General features: G+C 34.7%; 1 protein-coding gene across 3 annotated transcripts in view; it reads left to right on the top strand.

Moving 5' to 3' along the window:
• Nucleotides 1-19,961, top strand: part of Efa6 (Exchange factor for Arf 6) — a 221,775-nt gene that overhangs the window by 127,809 nt on the left and 74,005 nt on the right. For all 3 annotated transcript variants that reach the window (XM_074185335.1, XM_074185336.1, XM_074185334.1), the window contains exons 9-10: nucleotides 5,443-5,635; nucleotides 5,798-5,964. In XM_074185335.1, the coding sequence (XP_074041436.1) occupies nucleotides 5,443-5,635; nucleotides 5,798-5,964 (360 nt within the window). The remainder of the gene's footprint in view (nucleotides 1-5,442; nucleotides 5,636-5,797; nucleotides 5,965-19,961) is intronic.

Raw genomic sequence — 19,961 nt, 5'->3', positions numbered from 1 at the left:
AATTGTTTCAAATGTGCGCTTGAAGTCAAGAAAGACAGCTACAGTGTATTTATTTTCATCATACGCATTTTTCCATCTAGAGAAAGTATACTGAATAGGTGATTCACAGGAATGATTTTTTCTGAATCCTGACTGTTTACCTAAGAATAATTCATTATCATCCAAGTATGCAACTAATTGTTCGTAAACTGCTGTAAAACAAAACGTAACTATGTCAAGTACATTACAGAGTTGTAACAAAGTCCCAAATGTTACAAAAGTTATGATCATTAAGGGAAATAATAAACGACTACTCAATAGTTTAATGAACAATCTCTGGATGAAGTCGTCTGATTGCCATTTTTTTTTAATTTCAATATTACATCATAATTTGAAACGATCAAGTGTGGAGTACTTCAAGGTTTGGTATTTGATTCTCTTATAAATGAACTAGTAAAAAATTATTTCCATCCTTGTACAAGAAATGTGGGAAACTTCAGAAGAAAAGAAGGAAGCAATTGAGTATGTGATGCCCAGAAGTTTTTCAGATACAAACTGGAACTCCATCAAGCAGCATAAAAGTAGGTTTCGATAAAAAAATCATTAAGGCATGTCAACTGGATAGATATAAAACCACCATACAATCTAAATTTGATTTGAATGTAAATATTTTCCACGTGAACATTCATTGTTTGAGTTACAAATTAACCGAATCATTTTAAAGTCATTTTAAATAGTTATAATACTAAAATTATGCATTGGTGTCAATGTGACGATATTGAGTGCATGTCATTAATGAATTACAACCTGATATCTCACTTTTCTAGAACACTCTGTCTCCATGGAGTCTCCATGCAATAATAAATATTTATAGACCAGGAAGTGGAGAGTTTCTGAAGAACGCCTGTTTTCTTTACTGAATTTTGTAAATAGAAAATTTGACTAAAGAAATTTAATTGGGGATTTTAATATTCATCTTGATAAAAAAGAGATCCAAGAGTTGAAAATAATAAATGATATGTTAGAATCTTTTCAATTGAAGATAACAACAAATAAACCAACACATGTTTTCACAAATATAAGTGGAAGAAGCTCCACCAGTACCATTGACTATGTAATCACAAATATACCCCTTCATATTATATTTGTGGCGTCATAAACCAAAACCTTAGTGATGCGTTTGACTGTGTTAGTCATGGTACACTGCTTCAGAAACTACAACAGTATGGAACAAGCGGTGTAAGTTTCAATTGGTTTGAATCCTATTTATCTGAGCGTAGTCATATTGTTAAAACGACCAGTTATTCTATGGAAGGAAAAGCAAAATTTGGAGTTCCTCAAGGCTCAGTCCTCGGACCACTATTATTCCTTATGTATATAAATGTTCTGACATCTATTGATATCAACGGTGAGTTCACATTATTCGCTGATGACCCTACAATTTTATGGCGTGATCAAAACCCCTTTGAACTTGAAACAATAATAAATTGTGATATGAGCAAAAGAAAAAGATGGCGTGACGCAAATCTCCTCAGTTTTAATGTATCTCAAACGAACGTAATTTGCTTCAAATGTTTCATTAGCAATTTACAAGTTGACAACATCTTTGTTGTGAATAAATCATCAACTAAATTTTTGGGACTAATTATTGACAGTGATTTGAAATTTGAAGACCATTACAGGGTTCTCAAATCAAAGTTGTCCTCTGTAGCTGTGAGGCTGACATCTTGTGAGTTAGGATTTGCTGCTGCCAAAGATACATATCACTCTCTCATAGAATCTCATCTATGATATCGAATCCCTTTCTGGGGTGCTTGTACTGTCACAACATTGCAATCAATTTTAGGTATAGAGAAAAGAGGTGTACGTTTTCTGTGTAAAGCAAAGCCACGAGATTCGTGAATACAACTGTTTGAGGAAAAGAAAATCCTCACTGTAATATCAGTTTGGGGAAGTTTTGAGGGATTTTTTTTGTGAGAGAGCCTATTATAATATATCAGAGTACTATCAAGATACTTTTTTATTCGACTTATGTTCAACTTTAAATACATTTTAAGTAATCAATATTGAAAATTTTCAATATACATTCTCATTGGCTATTTTCGTAAAATGTTGTTTTGTGCTATGTAAACACAAACTGTTTTTGTTATCCTTTCCTGTCTTTTTGTGTTGTATCATGTTCAGTACCTACTTGAAAATTTCATTCAACATAGTAGCAATTGATTATTTCAACCAAGTTTTGTAAATAAAATGTGAATTTTTGGGAATGAAAGTTTTTGGCTTTCTACTGCTCCATCTTGATACAAAAGAAGGATGAGGGAATCTTCCAAAGAAAGGAAGGAAGTAATCAATTTGAAAATAAGTAACTCTATACATGGATGTGTAGATCATGCAAAGAAGTAACTTTCAGACACAAACTGAAAGAAAGTCCTCCTGAAACAACTACTTTTATATATAAATTGAATTATACGAAAGAAAAATAATTCTTTTGAAACAAATACTTCTATATGAACACTGAATTATACAGAAGATACTTTTCTCTACTCAGTTTGTATTTCAAACATTCGTTGTGGAATAAAAATCAGATATCATTCACATGAGTTCTACTTTAAATGAATGGTAATAAATTGCACTTACATGGAACACTGTCATCCTCACTGGTATACAATATATAACTACCGCTAAATATCTCTTCTGACAGAATTTTCAAAGGTGCTTGAACGCTGTGTGTACAATGTAGTAGTCAGTTTTGTAGAACGTTATGACCTGTCACGCTTCCTCAATATGGTTTTTGGAAAAATAAGTCAACGGAATCAGCCACATACCATTTATTGAATTATGTTCACACTTCCTAAGATAAAGGAAAATATGTTGTGTCTCTTATGTTCGATTTCTCAAAAGCTTTTGACTGCCTAAACATAAGATTTATATAAGGATTACTTAGGTATCTGGGTATAAGAGGTATCTTGTTAAAATGGTTTGAGTCTTATCTTTCCCACAGAAGTATTCTCATCAAAGTAAAACAACAACTATCGAATGGATACACTACTTCTCTTGGTGTTCCCCAAAGATCTGTCTTGGGACCCTTAATTTTCTCCTTTTTGTAAATGATATTCCTAATCAAATTACCGCGGGACAAGTAACAATGTTTGCTGATGACATAACAGTTACAATTTGTGGAGAAATCCTTGAAGAATCGCCCAGTAATATAGAAAAAGCTTCCAATGATATAATGGTGCCAAAAAATCGACTCATATAGTTAATAAGACAACCTGCATAAATTTCCATCTGAGAAAGGCAGGTTCAAAAACCTATGAAAATCTAATATTTAGTAACAGCATCAATTTTGGACCAAAAGGGATTGTTGAATTCAGACTATGCGTTTGCATATCACCATATATCAGATAATGTAACATGGGGACTGGCTACTGAATGTAAAAGAGTTTTCACTTCTCAAAAAAAAATAATTAGTTTATTATTTAATTTGGAATACAGAGAGTCATGTAGGACTGTCTTCAAACAACACTCTAGTCTGCCCTTCCATTCTATGTTCATTTTAAAATGTGAAACTTCTGACTTCAACTTGTTAGGAAGTCATCATAACTACCCATCAAGAAGTTCTCTATTGGAAATACCAAAACATAAAACTGCAACATTCAAAAAATTTACATTTTATAATTGTATATTTATTTATAACAACTATCCAATCAATAGCTATAACAGCTTTAAAAATGCAGCAAAAAAATACCTTCTGGAAAATAGCTTCTATTCTCTAGAGAGAGGAATTTCTGGCATTGAAATCCAAACACTGAATGTTTGCCGAGTAAGTTTTTTAATGTGTAAATACATATAATATAGTGTTGAGCAGAGTTGGTTTACACAACGCAGCGTCCGCTGAGAGGTCAATAAAAATCAACACCAATTGCACAATATTAATATATTTCTTGTTAAATAAGCAAGACAAAACATGGATGAAATTAAAACATGAGCGATACATCTACAACTCTACAACTACTAACTTATGACATATGTCAGAGAAACTAACTAAACCAGTATTGCAACCATACAAATAATTAAAAGGCCAATTTCGATTGCACAGAACAATAAATAAGAATAACATATAGTTTTATTTTTATACTTATATTCTTAAATTTTTCAATTTTTATCTATGTAACGTGAAATTTTTATAGAGAGAGAGAGAGAGAGAATATGCTTTATTGTATACAAGATAAATCAAAGCTTAAAAATAGTACAAAATAATACATATAAAATATTAAAATCAGTACAAGGTGTGTGTACACACACACCAACAGACACACACATGCATAGTACATACATTAGAAACACAATAAAGTTCTAAGCCTGAGTCAATTTTTAAAAGAGAGAAAATATATATATATATATATATATATATATATATATATATATATATATATATATATATGTGTGTGTGTGTATATCAATCTGGATAACAGTGTGTGAAATTATGAATCATATACCTAAACCACAATATCGCTTTACGAATATTTAAAAATGAATTATTACTAAGAATTATGGAGTATGAATAGTACAACTATGATAGCGTGTCACTGAAATATTCCTCAAGGTGGTAATACGGTCTAACAACCAAAATATTTTTTACAGCTTTTCTGAACTGCTTAAGAGGTATAATGTCTTTAATTTCATCAGGTAAATGATTGAATATTTTGCATCCATTGTAAATGAATGAATCTTTAAATAAAGTGGAAGTCGGTCTCGGAAGTTTAATATTATTGTCTTGTCTAGTAGTGTAATGAACTTGGGGTGACCCAAATCTGTCAATATGTTTCTTTATTAATGTAACAGTTTCAAAAAATTCTCATGACTGACAGCGGCTTATTTGACCTGCCAATTGTACTCTGTATGTAAATATGGCCAATAAATACTACTACTACTATGAATATCAATGTTACTTTCAGATGCGAAGTAGAAGAAAAAGCCCATTTCAAATAACTACTTTCACGTAAATTAAATGTTTATGTGAAAGTAGTTTTTTCAAAGGTGTTTCTTCTTTTAGTCTTTATTTGAAACTTTTGTGAATGATCTACATATGGTTATAAAAAGTTTCATTGCAGTTTTTCTTCCTTTGGAAGTTTCCCATTTTTTTTTAATGATTAAGAAGTAAGAAACCAGTAGAAATTTTATTTCTTGATAATGGAAAAACAGATTTCAACAGATAAGGCTGCACTCACAACAAAATTTAGTTCGAAAAAACATTTTTCTTTCATTTCAGTGTGTCAGTCCACACCCCGAATAATATTAGATACTAATAGGTAATAGTTCTCATTTCTCATAAGAAATCAATAGCACTATTACCAGATGCAAATCTTTCATTTTAACCAGTCTTCAGTAGGAATATATTTATGAATGGCGATAATTACAATTTCTTATGGAGAGTGTTAATTTTTTTTATTTTTTTTTAAGATGCTGTGCACACATTAACGTGTGCCATCATGTTGCTCAATACAGACTTACATGGACAAAATATCGGTAGAAAAATGACATGTAATGAGTTTATAGAAAACTTGGCTGGATTGAATGAGTGCGAGAATTTTCCAAGAGAAGTTTTAAAACAACTATACCACGCAATCAAAAATTATCCTCTTGAATGGGCGTTGTAAGTAATATAAATGTCTACTTTAACCTAGATTAGATATTTAGCAGTAACAAATTATTATATTTTCAATTGAAATAAATGACCTAATGACTCATGCAATCAACAGTTTACCATTTGACCCTCTAGCATGTCTTAATAATGTATTAATTCAACTTTTGATAGGGATGAGGACACCGAAGAAAATAATGTACAGTCGCAGGTGAAGAACAACGAGGTGATCAGTTTAGGTGGAAATCCATTCTTAGACGTTCCTTCATCCCATAATGCAGTAGAATACAAGAAGGGTTACGTTATGAGGAAATGCTGTTATGAAGCAAACGCAAAAAGAAGTGAGTTTGTACACTTTTCAATAAGTCAAAAATTACGACCATTTTCGTATCGGTTTTGCAATGTAAATTGAACTGAAATTTTCAATTTATTTCAACTATAAGGAATGTCTCTCAGTCATGGTCCAAACTGAAGTAGGCGTTAAAGAAGGTCATTTCTGGTCACTTTATTATTGCAACCGCATAGCCTTATTGCGTTTTTACCTATCTCTTTCATGACAGTCATTCCAACAATCGTGTTCCCTGTCCTAGCTTATACTGGTCCCTTATACAGTGCATTTTTTTAATGTCCCCCCCCCTTTTATTTTTTGACCGGGTCAACTCAAAAAATTGAAATTTGGGATAATGAAATTAATGCATGAATACTTTATTTTGAAGTGAAATTTACAGATGAAACTTTCAAGATGGCGACTGGGGGCCATCTGAAAAACAATTAAATGGAAAGGGAGGTCTTGTGAAACAACTTTTTGAAGCTCCTAACAAGTGCTGCACAACCCTAGAATATAATGTCAATATCTTCAACTACTGCAAAATGGCGGAACTTTTAATAATTGCCTGAATACATTGACTGTACCAAACTTTCACTCAAAAGGGAAATTTTCAAAAATTTATCTAAATGGTACAACGCAGACGGCAGCTCTTCGTCGGTAGGCACTATGGGTTCGTTGGCACTATGGGTTCGAGCAAAATTTCAGTAATTTAAAGGTCAAAGGAAAATGAGAGGGGCGCCACTACAACTTTTTATAATATCTAGTCAAAGAGTACTTACTTGGAAAGTTGAGCAACCAAATAATGACTACTTAGATGGTATACCCAGAACTATTAGAGACTTGACCATAAGATGTTCGTAAGTTGATGAGTGTGAATCGACAAATAAAAGAAACATAAACACATACAATTTTATTAAAATTTTGCTCTTCACTGGTTCAGGAACAGTTTTTCAAAAGAAATTAAAAATTATGTTTCTGTTAGTGGATACTCAAATTATACTCAATTATCAGGTGGATTGTGTGCCATTTTTAGCCACACAGTACTGTGGTGGTTTTACATATGGTTGAGATACATAGTTATACCTGAGTATCAAAATCAGGTTTTACAAATTAAATGGTTCTTAATATTAATAAAACCTGTTCACTGGAGCCGTGGTAGGAGTCAACGGTGGAATTCTCCTGGATGAATTTTCAGCGGGGTCCAAAACTTCCACAATTCAAAATGGACTTAATCTCAACTATGGCTATGGACTTAATCTCAACGGCGTAACCCTGTTCGGGAAGGGCGTCAGGGTGATCGTCCGATGGAGTCTTGTGGGTCTAAATAAAACTTTGGAAGAAGGAAGCCAAAACCAGACAAATTCTGCCCTTCTTCCGTAACGACCGCTGCTCTCCACCATCAATCAACTCACCTCCTCACCGACTGAGTGACTCGGAGTGACTAACTTCCAGTCAGAGAATTCTTCCCCTTCCCATCTCCCTACTCGTGAAGATGGTGCAAACTGCCATTGTTGACACGTTCCACGCCACTCACCCAGACTGAATGGGTAAAAATCCCAACGCGTTCAGCTACATTCGGTCAGAAACCGAGGTGTCTACACTGCCTCTTGGCATCGTTAGCCATCTAGGACCACGCCAACACGAAAACGAACGAACTCGGGTCGCCCCGAAAGTTGGACATCTGATCTAAGAGAATTGTCCGAATCGATGGTAGGCAAGCAACTATACCACCATAGGTCTCTACAGAAAAACTTATAAAATTAACAAAGTAAAGTAGCGAAAATTTAATTGCTACACTACATATATGAGGTAACAAGCTTGAGGTCACTTCAGAAGATGCTCGAAGTGGTTGCCTTGAACTTCTTGACATATGAACAGCCTATCCCATATTTCACGTCAAACATTTTCGAACACAGTAACGTCAATATCTCTACAAATATTTTTTATTCTCTGCCGTATATCCAATATTGAAGCAGGTTCAGTTTCGTACACCTTTTGCTTCAGATAGCCCCATAAAAAAAGTCCAAAGGTGTCAAATCTGGCGAGCGGGCTGGCCATTCTGTAGCACCTCGACGGCCAATCCAACGACCGGGAAAAGGTATCCAAATAGTTTCTTACTTGTCTGGAGTAATGTGGTGGTGCTCCATCTTGTTGGGATACAATATCCATATCGAATTCATTAGGATTCGCTTCGACGATTTCAGTGATGAAAGGGTCAACAATAGTTTCCAGCATATTCAAATACAGTTCCGCTGTTGAATTTTGATCAATAAATAGAGGTCCTTCAATATGGTTTCCCAATATTCCTACCCAAACGTTAATTTTTTCTGGATATTGGGTATGTGTTTCCCGAAAAACGTGAGGGTTGATGTCACTCCAATAACGGCAATTTTGTCTGTGAACATTGCCGTTTAAAAAATGTACATTCGTCACTAAAACAAAAATTGAACCGGAATTCTCAATACCTTGGACTATATGTTGGATGCTGTTTACAAAGTATAGGTTGAAAGTTTCGGCCATGTCAGGTTCACTTTTTTTAGTACTTACTACGCCTTCATCTTCAAATTGGATTAGGTTAGGAAATGTGTGATCATTACTATTAACAAGGGTTTTTAAGGTTTTCCACATCAAATGAGAATTATTCTTGTATCTATCTATTTTGTTATGATAATACTGAACTTTTTTTATTTTCAATGAGTTAACCACATCGTTTCTCAATTTTTTAAAATTCACATTCACACAAATATTTTATAGGCTTCATACCGTTTCTTAATTTCGATAAAAACTTCATTGTCAAACCAAGGAATATTGTTTTGTATGGGAGAAATACTATTGACAATATTTGAACATTTTTCGAGAAATTCTTCATAAAGTAAATTAACTTTTATACAGTTTAAAGACCAATTACAAGAAATGAGCGTATTCTTAATTATACTCAAATTATTATCACAGAATTGACAGAAATAATTGAGTGGTCAGTTATTTTTGGCGTTAAATGAACATTTGAAATTATATTATCGTTATTAGTCAAAACTAAATCTATTAATGATTGTGTATCTAGTGTCTTTCTAAGTAGGCTCAGTTAATGTTTGATTTATACCATAGGTTGTGAAAATATTCTTGTTTTTTTTTGTATAGAAACTTTCTTCTAATAAGTTTAAATTAAAATCACCTACTAGAATAAAACGATTGTTAGATGACACAAGCTTCTCGCAAACATCCTCGAAATCTTCTAAAAAAGTTGCATGAGGACTAGAAGGTGAATGATATAAACATCTGATCAACCATATTGAAGATTTGAAGTTAATCTTAACAATTTTACACCAGTAGTTCGACTCCAGTATGAACTTCTTAAAAATAGAAAATTCGAATATTTTATTTATGTACATGGCAACGCCACCAGTATGTCTATTTTTTGAATCACAGCTGATGCAAGTATAATTGTCCATTATAAGTTCCACATCTTCAATATCCTCAGATGTTTTGGTTTCACTTAATAAAATTACTTTTGGATCATAACAAACAATACTTTCCTGAATTTCATCTTTATGTTTCAGTAGGATTTGTGCATTGAGGTATATGATATCACTGTTCAACTGTATATCAGGGTTATTTACTGGTTTTTTCTTACATGACTAAAATTTTTGTTTCTCACAATTGTGGGCTTTCCATTCATATATTTGGATGATACCTATTCCTCTTCAAAAGTCTCCACACAGTAGAAGGAGACACCTCACAAACATTCGCGACGGAATAAGTAGACTGTTCAGGATTTACTACCATCTCAACAACTAACAACCGTAAATAAAAATTGCATAAATTTTTTTATTCCTATGGATGAGAATTGACCATTTTAGAAGTTGTTGACGTGGTACCTTTCTAATAGTGAAACCGAAAACTAAATGGGAATATTCTAACTGAACAATGATGTTCATTGTCGTACTGACATTTTTTGTACTTTTTATAAACAAAAAATAACTTAACAAACCTTATCGGGTTGTTGGAATTGCCATATGACAGATAAAAAGGAATATTTCTAGAAATATCGATATTAATGTGTTTGTCTTCAGGAAATTATTAAATATTCCGCCTTTTTGTAGTAGGTGAAGATATTGACTTCATCTTCTAGGGTTGTGAAGTATTTGTCAGGAGCTTCAAAATGATGTGTCACAAGATCCCTTTTTTCATTTAATTTTTTTCCCAAATGGCGGCCAGCCGCCATCTTGAAAGTTTAATCTGTCAATTTCACTTGAAAATAAAGTATTCATGCATTAATTTCAGTATCCCAAATTTCAATTTTTTGAGTTGACCCGTTCAAAAAATGAAGAGGGAGGGACATTAGAGAAATGCACTGTATGTTTGTCATATTCTTCTGGACAAAATGTGGGTTATCCATTGATTGCATCCAGTGGGTAGCCCTATAACTATCGTAAGCTGATCTCTGTTTTTTAGAAGCAGTTTTTATATTCTGGGAGGTCCTTTATTAAAGATTTTCCAGTGTGCGTGTCCAGGTATATTTTTCCAATACTCTACATGTTTCTTATAGACCCATACCAAAGATTTTGGTACCCCCACCTAGCTGGTTTAGGACTTATATAACATTGAGTTGATGATCAATGCCTAGCACACTTATCAGCTTTTTCATTACCTATGCCCTGGCACTAGAATGCCCGTCGAAATTAGCTCCTGACTTTCATGCCTACCACATTATTAATAGATGAAAAGGAGGAAGATTCGAGAATGTTTCCAATGCTGCTGTTGGTGTAATTTCCATTGCATTATTTATCCCCAAACGAGTAGGTTTGCACCCTGCTCAGTTTGTTAATAGCCATTAATCTACAGGCCGTTTCTTTTATCATGTGGTAACATTGCTACATTGTAAACCGTAACAGATATGAAGATGATTAAATGAGATAAAAGGTAACTGTCATCGGGAACAATACAATGGTCGAAGAAAATTTACGAGGATTCTCGCCTTTCTCGAGTTATGCGGGGAAAACCTAAAATGTTGTGTTTCGTTTTTTTCTATTGGAATTGTCTACGAAGTCTACTATGAATTTGTGATAATAAATTTTCGATAAAAAGTTTCGTGTCAACATGGCCACCATCAACTTTTTTTTTAAATACGGACCTGTCTTTTTTTTACAGATATTGATAAAGCAGTAAATTCACAATCCATGGGTATATCACATTTGATATTTTCATAGCGTTTCATTTGAAATAACTACCATGTATGTACAATTTTTCTGGTTTGTTTGCGATTAATAACTTATTTGTAGATTACCTTCTTTTCTTTCTTGACTAGTTTGATAAGTGGTATGTATGTGTATGTATAATGCCTTGTATAACCTTTGATTGATGAATAAATTCTATTATTATTATTATCAGTGACAACAATTTCAAATTACGGTCCTGTCGTTACTTATTTTTTAAATTGACTTTTTTGTTTTGAAAATTTTTGTTTTGCCATAATTCGTCTTTCAAGGCTTATTTCTCCCTAATCCATTATAATTCGTAATATTTTTATAATTCTCAATCCTGGAAGTAAATAAAATATCGGTTTTTGATATCAATTCGATTGTTGTATAATTTGGTATGATCAAATAGCATCTGAATTCATTTAAGACGTAGAAATAGGGAAGTTGGAAATATTTGTAAAAAAATAATATGGACGGACGAATCAAAATTCACCAACATTATAGGTGGAATAATACAAATGAACATTCACATAGGGAAACCAGTTTCCAAGAAACGTTCGGAATAAATGTTTGGTTTGCAAATTGTGGCAAAAAACACCCTTGGCCCTTTCTTTTATGATGATCATTTGAATAGTGAAATGTATCTTCATTTTCTATTCAATAAATTCGATGGCTACTTATATGAGTAGATGAACAACACCGATACGAGCTCAAAATCCCATGTATTTTCATATGGAGCTAAACTTTTTGCAATTTTTGGTTCAAACAGGAGTGGGGGAAACGTGTGACGTCATCGACGCAGGATGGAACGATTATCGTAGCGATTCAAGCGTGGAACCCCGCCCCTCGGCCCCCTTGGTACTCCGCCTAACCTACCAGCTCCCTTAGTACTCCGCCCTCGGCCCCCTTGGGATGCCGCATCACCGCTCAGGCCCCCTTGTCACGTGATTCTAATTAAAAAAAGTTTATAGTTATGAAATTCGAACCTGGTTCGTCCGCGCGGTAGACATTGTCCTTAGCCTCTACACGTCTACACCAACTTAAGATATTGAAAGTAACTGCGGATGTTGGGTATTTATAGCGTTAGTTTTATCGGGACCGAAATCGACTCATTCATTATACTTGACAGCATTTTTTTTTTGATTTTCGTAGAATGTAATCGTCTATTATTATATTGAAGATAGAAAAATATACTTAGATTTTGGAAATAATTAATATTTCATGTAAAGATGGGTATGTGTGTGTAAGAGCGAGAGACGCGTGTGACGTAATCGAGGCAAAGAGAGATGGAGGTAGTATCCAGGTTTTACCGGTTGCTAGCGCAAGCAGGTGTTGCCGGTTGTACAATAAATGATTGTGTATGGGACAATGTAGCATTGCCAGATACTTAGATTTGGGAAATAATGTCAGGTTCGGCATTGCCGGTTGAAAAATTTGTCGTCATTTATGGGGCAATGTAGCGTTGCCGGTTTGAAAATGAAGGGTTAGGAATACGACTGTGTACGGTATGTCTCAAAATACATCATTTAAAGAAAAAAACATGGCGTCGAAGTGTACAGGGTGCGTCGAAGTGTACCATTTAAGAATAAACATGTCTGTTTAACAGAAGTCTAGCATTCCAACATGCCAAAAGGGCACTAATTCTCGTATCTTTGTTAACCAAGTTAGCATCATCACGAGAAAGAGGAGATCCAAAAGTGTCGAGAGGTTAAGCATTGTGGACTCTGCCACTGAATATACGCCATGAAATACGATATTTTCAACATGACGGGCTCCTCCCCATAATGCAGTAATAGTAGAGGAACATTTAGATGCAATATTCCTAAGAAAATGGATTGGACACAATGGACCAATTAACTGGCCAGCTCGATCTCCAGAACTCACTCCTTTAGATTATTTGTCTGGGGATACATGAAGGATAAAGTTTTTTTCAACACCAAGTACATATAACGACCATCTCAAACAAAAAATAAGAGATGCATGTATTAGTATTACACCTATTATGCTAGAAAATTGCCACAGAAATTGTCTGGACCGACAACTTATGTGTATTCAACAAAGAGGTTATCAATTCGAGCATTTAATGTAGATTGCCATGTAGCTTTGATTATCTGCATTGGTTTCATTTTCCCTAAAAGTTCATGATAAAATAAATTGTTTTTTTGTTTGATTCTTATCGCTGATGATGGTGATTATTTCAAATGAAACGCTATAAAAGTATCAAATGTGATATATTCTTGGATTGGTAATTGATTGCTTTATCAATATCTGTAATAGAAAAAGACAGGTCCGTATTTAAAAAAAAAAATGATGCTGGCCATGTTGACACAAAACGTTTTATCGATTATTTATTATTACATCTTCATAGTACACTTCAAATACAATAACATTTTCTTTTAAATTTTTTGATATTCTCCAAAATAACAATTCCATTCGAAAAAACGAAGAACAGCATTTTTGGTTTTCCCCATATATAGAAGGGCGAGAGACCCTATAAATTTTCTTCGACCATTGTATTGTTCCCAATGACAGTTACCTTTTTTCCCATTTAATAAAAGAAACGTTTTAGAGCCAGTACTTCATATCTGGTTTCATACTCTATATTTTCTTAACTGCGTCGGGCCAACCTTTCTTTTTACTTTTTCTACAGATTGGTTTCTGGTTAACTTGAGGTCTAGTATCACTCCCAGATATTTGACTCGCCAACAGATGTATTTCTTCAATAAAAGGTAAAACTGGAACCTCTGGCGTAGAATAACTCCAAAAAAGCACTTTTCCCAACAACTACAATTTCAATACTCTTCTCAACGCGCCTTTCATCTCCTGAAGACGTCAACTTGGTTGGTGAAACGGGCGTTGATGAGGGTATTAAAGTTCTGGTAATTGGAGAGGAATTGGAGAATTTAAGGGGTCCTTGGGTCTCTGTCTTGGTCCTCATGGTGAATGTTTACAATGGTCATTTAGTTTATGTTCAACGCTTCTTTCTCGGTTCATCTTATTATAGTATTCAGGGCCTACTGCATGTGTCTGCTCTGCATGTGTCTTTATATGCAGTATGGCCGAGATGATGTAGCAAGTCGTCCATCGTAAGGCTCTATAACAGTGGGAATGAGACTCCTCCCCTCTGAGGACCACCCCTAGCCGCTCGTGACATCACTATTTCTCTCATCATGGTCTTATATATTACTTTTCTTTCAAGCATGCAGCTTGTGTCAGTTATTCCTCTTCTTCTCGAATATTGGATGAATGATTTTATGGATGAATTATCAAATATGCCCTTTCTTTTCAAGAAAACAGGTAAAAATACTTCTTAGATATTTTAAGCATATTCTGCTTTTTCTGTGATCCAATAGGAAGGCTATTAACAGTTCCTTGACCCTAATATGTTCGTCAAGTAGTTTTTCCAGTGTTTTCAATACTAATGGCATGAGTCTGACTGGTCTCAAGTCCTTTGCCAAAGACAGAGGAAGTCTGGCTCTTGTACAGTACAAGTTCTTTTATAACTAGACAGTTTTTGAAGCAGAAGTTCCTTCCCTTTTTGTAATATTATCGGATAAATGCCATTTGGTCCCAGCGACTTATATGGGTTAACAACCCAAATCTACCTCTTTTTCTGCTACCTGTAAATCTTTTCTGGGCGCCTTTTTTGGAGGCCTCCAGTTCTTAATTTAACCAGGGCTTCGGTATATGTTCTCAGTTTGTCATTGACAACTCAGATATACTTGGGTCTATTCTGACCCCACGCATTTCCTCCTCCAGAAGTCTCATGTATTTCCTCAGGGTTTTGTTATATTTAGTTGAGTCAATAAATTAGTTTTATATCGGCCAATAATTGCCTGATAACTATTTCAATTTCTCAGTAATACAGAATGTTTGAACTAGTGTAGTCTTGCTTCCTTCTTGCCTTCTCTATGAGCAGCAGAGACTTGTGGATTACGGTCCTTAGTGACTGCTATAAAACTAAAAATATTGCAAGTAATCAACTCACCCACTCTCTTATCTTCAAGAAAAACATAGTTTCAGTGATTTTGAAGGTGAAGTTATACTTACAAAAATATGCTGTACATGTCACAGGAATATACAAAAATTAATTTTATACACTGTGTCCGTAAAGTATGGAACAAATTCATTTTTAGCTAAACAGGTCATTTTAAGAAATAATCCTGAAACACGTCGATTTTTGATGTTAATTTACCGTATTTTAAAATAATAATCTAATATACAGGGTGAATTACGTTCGAGTAATGACGTCACCGTCATTTTTTTTAAATGAAACACCCCCATTTTGTCTTAATTTTCGGATTACTCTAGCTGAGTTGATTCCAAAAATGTATCACATGTTGATTCCAATTGGTACAGGGTGGACAAAAATACAGTAGTTGTGTGTGTTCTAATAAAGTAACGCGTAACATTCTTTATTAGGTAAATTACCAATATTATCAAAAATACTTATTGTCTAGCGGACAGAATATGTTGGAATACATGACTTTATATTAAATGTTCGAACTGCAGCCCTTGCTGTATTTGACAGTAACCCAAACGTTGTACAAATTCTTATTGAACCTTGTGTATGGTTTCTTGCGTAATATTTTTTATTTCTGTTCGAATTTTCACTTGTACATCTTCAGTATTTGCTGGTTTCGTTTTATAAATAACATTCTTCAGATGGCCCCACAGAAAATAATCCAAAGGATTTAAATCTGGTGACCTCGCTGGCCATTCAGTGGGTCCACATCTACCAATCCAACTGTTCGGAAAAATTTCATCTACGTACCTTCTAACATCTACAGCATAATGTGGAGGTGCACCATCCTGTTGAAACCATAAACTTTCATCAAAACCTCCAGGATTACGTCTGCTGGAAAATAAATTACGTAAAGTAGGTACGAGATACCCCCTTAAAAACTCAAGGTACTTTGCCCCGTTTAAATTACCTTCGATAAAGTAGGGTCCAATGATTCGATTTCGTACAATTCCAACCCATACATCTACCTTTTGAGGGTATTGTGTATGATGCTCACGCATCCAGTGGGGTTTTTTTTTGCCCAGTATCTACAATTCTGACGGTTAACCTCACCATTAAACGTGAAAGTGGACTCATCAGAAAAAATAATGTTTTGTATCAAGAGAGGGTATCGGTGACATTTATCCATCATTTCTTCGCAAAATTGGAGTCGTCTATCGGAATCATCTCTGTTTAATTCTTGCACAAGTTTGATTTTATTAGGATGCCATTTTTCAAGCTTCAACAGTTTGTGTACCGTTGTTTTGCCAACGCCGATTTCGCGACTAACTTTACGAACAGAAGTGTGCGCATCTTCTTCAAAACTCAGTAAAACATCTAATGCTGTATCAGCATTTGCAGAAGGGACGACCTGATTTGCGTACATTTGCAACCGTACCAGTTTCTCGAAATTTAGTTTCCATCTTACTGACTGTTGAACGCGTTATAGATCTTTCTGGATATTTATCATTAAACAAATTGCACACTTCCATCTGAGTTCGCGATCTTTCTCCATACCCAATCATCATAAGTATTTCAATTCTTTGTTTTACACTTATCTCCATTTCTACTTCCAATTAAATCTAAGCAATCATTCGAATATTCACGAATACCAAAAATATTTTAGTACTAAACTGTCACTGAACATCAATAAATTACTAAACAAATAATGATATTTCACAAAAAACTAGACGACTATGTTTTTTATAAATGTAGATAAGAAATAATTTCTTTCATATTCTGTCTGCTAGACCACAAGTACCAAACATGTTTGGAAATAGCTCATTTTTATTACTCTAAACATGTAGCAAACTACGGGGTGTTACATTCAAACCAATTGCCGCTAGACAATAAGTATTTTTGATAATATTGTTAATTTACCTAATAAAGAATGTTACGCGTTACTTTATTAGCACACACACAACTACTGTATTTTTGTCCATCCTGTACCAATTGGAATCAACATGTGATACATTTTTGGAATTAGCTCAGCTAGAGTAATCCGAAAATTGAGACAAAATGGGGGTGTTCCATTAAAAAAAAATGACGGTGACGTCATTACTCGAACGTAATTCACCCTGTATATTAGATTATTATTTTAAAATACGGTAAATTAACATCAAAAATCGACGTGTTTCAGGATTATTTCTTAAAATGACCTGTTTAGCTAAAAATGAATTTGTTCCATACTTTACGGACACAGTGTATATCACTTATACAATGGGAATGCCCAAGAAGCAACGAGAGTGTATCATGTGCGGTACCCGAGTAGAGACAATTATCCTGACCATCTAATTTTTACGTCGAACCCTATATCCCTGGAATACCATAAAGGAAAGAAAGAAGAAAGAATCCCAGTTTATAATGACAGTCAAGCACTTTTGCAAATTGAATAAAATCCCACACACAGTATATCACTTGATACATGCATACTCACAGTTGCACGAATTTTAAGCAGCCAATTATGCCACCCTCACCATATTTAGCTTGTACAAGCTCTACTACCACGATATTATAAACAGTCAAACTTGAAGCACACAGGAACAATTTGACATACTCAATTTACACTGTTTTTGGTTATAATTCATGTGCCGGAATAATAAATTGAACATTATATTGCCCATGTCGTCTACCTGGAATATCAATCGGGCAATATTTTACTTTTTTTGTAAAATGTGTCAACCTTGCTAAAAAAGGTTCCTTCATACTTAGGCAGAAATATGTGGTTTCAGTTAGATGGTTTTCCATCACATTTTGCTCGTCAAGTATGGCAATTTCTAACAAATACCTTTTAAAGAAAATTATTAGGAAGGGGTGGAAGAATATCTTGGCCACCGCGGTCTCCGGATCTGAACTCTCTTGATTTTTTCTTTGGGGCAACATGAAAGAGCGTGTTTATGAACGAGCATGTAATAATTGACGAAAATTGTGATAGCAAATCCATCAAGTGATTTTCGAAATACAAAATGATCTGTGGGTACTAGAAATCTCTAAAGTAAGTTCATTCAGGGCTGCAGACTAAGGGATGGAAGAAGGCATTTCGAGCATAGCATTTTGATTTTTTTTTAAGTAGTATTATGTATTTTTCTTGTTTCGAAAAAGGTATTATCATACCTTGTTTACTCTTCCAAGGTGCTTGGAATCGTACGTTAAAAGGTATAACCTCGTTAGTCCTTAGCTCGCAAAAGTTTTGACTTCTGAGTGTTGTTCGTAGGGGACAACAGCAGGCCGTTAATTTTTTGTGTTGTCGAATTCAGTCCTTTAAATTTCTGCCAATTATTAAAGAACTGAAATTGAATGAACTGAAATTCTAAAATTTAAAAACACGTACTATAAATGGAAGACCATAAATCTCGCTACTGACTTCGGAAAAAACATTAAATATGTCCTTATGTTTTGTACAATATTTTTTTCGCCAGAAAACAAGTTTTTTTTGGTTTTTTCAAAACCGTAAAGTGTCAGGCACGATGTTTTATAACTTTTTCATCAAAAATGACCTCACCTATCACTCTCTTTGATTTGAACTGTGACTTATGAGACACCCTGTAGATTGATTCAAATTTGAGATTCAGCTCAACTCACGGTATGAATGTTTTTATTATGGTGTAAAGCATTCCCTATGCTTTGTCCTCATGGGAATCTTTTTTTTTGTCCAAAAAGACCCTGTACCCGAAGCTACGATACTTTCGGGGGCACCAATGATCATTGGTTAAGGCTGACCGGTCATCTTGCCTTCGGTCAGCAAACTGGCACGATCTTTAGATTCAAGAGCTGAGAGGGCACCATTCCATCAAATACTTCAATAATCAGAACAATTGGACTGAGTCTGTGGAGGTTGAAGAGAAAATCTTGATATTTCATCCGTTTTTCCACTTCTTTTCTGACGATATTCGTCTCACCGAGATCTGAAAACTCCACAACAATAATCGTCTCAATCCGGTGGTCGAGAAGGACTACATCAGGCTCAGGGTGGGAAATGAATAGTTCCAATAAATTCAGCAGTTCTCATTCCCCACAACAGGTTCAATATCCCCCGGAGTGTAGGAAAACGCCGCCTCCCCCGAGGCTGAAAACTCCACGACGAATATTGTATTACTATGACGGTCGATCTGTTAAAACCTTCTTTTTTGTTAACCAGCTGTCAACCCCCCCCTACGAATGACAACTTTTAGAAGTGAAAACTTGTGCGAGCTAAGAACGAGGTCCTACCTTTTAACGTGCGATTCCTAGCACGAGTTGGACAACAGGAAGTGAAAATCGTTCGTCCCACCTCGCAGGTTGAACTATCGGTTCACACAGCAGTCGAATGAGTGACTGGCACGTGAGATTCAGATGGAGAACGCGCGAAGTTCAAATTATACACGTGCCCTTCCGATGGAGACGCCACATTAAAAGAAAATGGTGTTAAAAACCTACGTGAAGCCGATTGAGCAGTCTGAAGAAAAATACAGCAGTTGCGGTTACTCATTACCAAATCTGGGGAGGTTATAGTTGCTGACCTTAAAGAAGTTGGAGTTTTGTTGGCCAAAGAGTCGTGGCTGTAGAGACTGAAGATTACAGGAGGAGTAGAAAATCGACTTCAAAAAAAGCATGTGTTATTCGACAATGTAATACACTTCAAGTTGGAGCTTTGAGAAAATATAAAACACATTTAGGTCACATGAAAGCATTTCAAAATTTTCTGAAAAACTGGGCGAGTAGTCGAGGAAATATGGGGTGAGAGGAAGAAAAAAAAATGTTTGATTTGGGAAGACTTCTTTTCATCTTTTCAAGGACGAGTTCAATTTTTCAATTAGGCCTTTCATCTCT

Source organism: Leptinotarsa decemlineata, unplaced genomic scaffold, assembly GCF_025532065.1.
Source record: "Leptinotarsa decemlineata unplaced genomic scaffold, Ldec_3_MD MMD2_tig00026374_RagTag_RagTag, whole genome shotgun sequence".
NCBI lineage: Eukaryota > Metazoa > Arthropoda > Insecta > Coleoptera > Chrysomelidae > Leptinotarsa > Leptinotarsa decemlineata.
The sequence above is the reverse complement of the archived record's forward strand: the minus strand, read 5'-3'. Positions and strand labels throughout refer to the sequence as shown.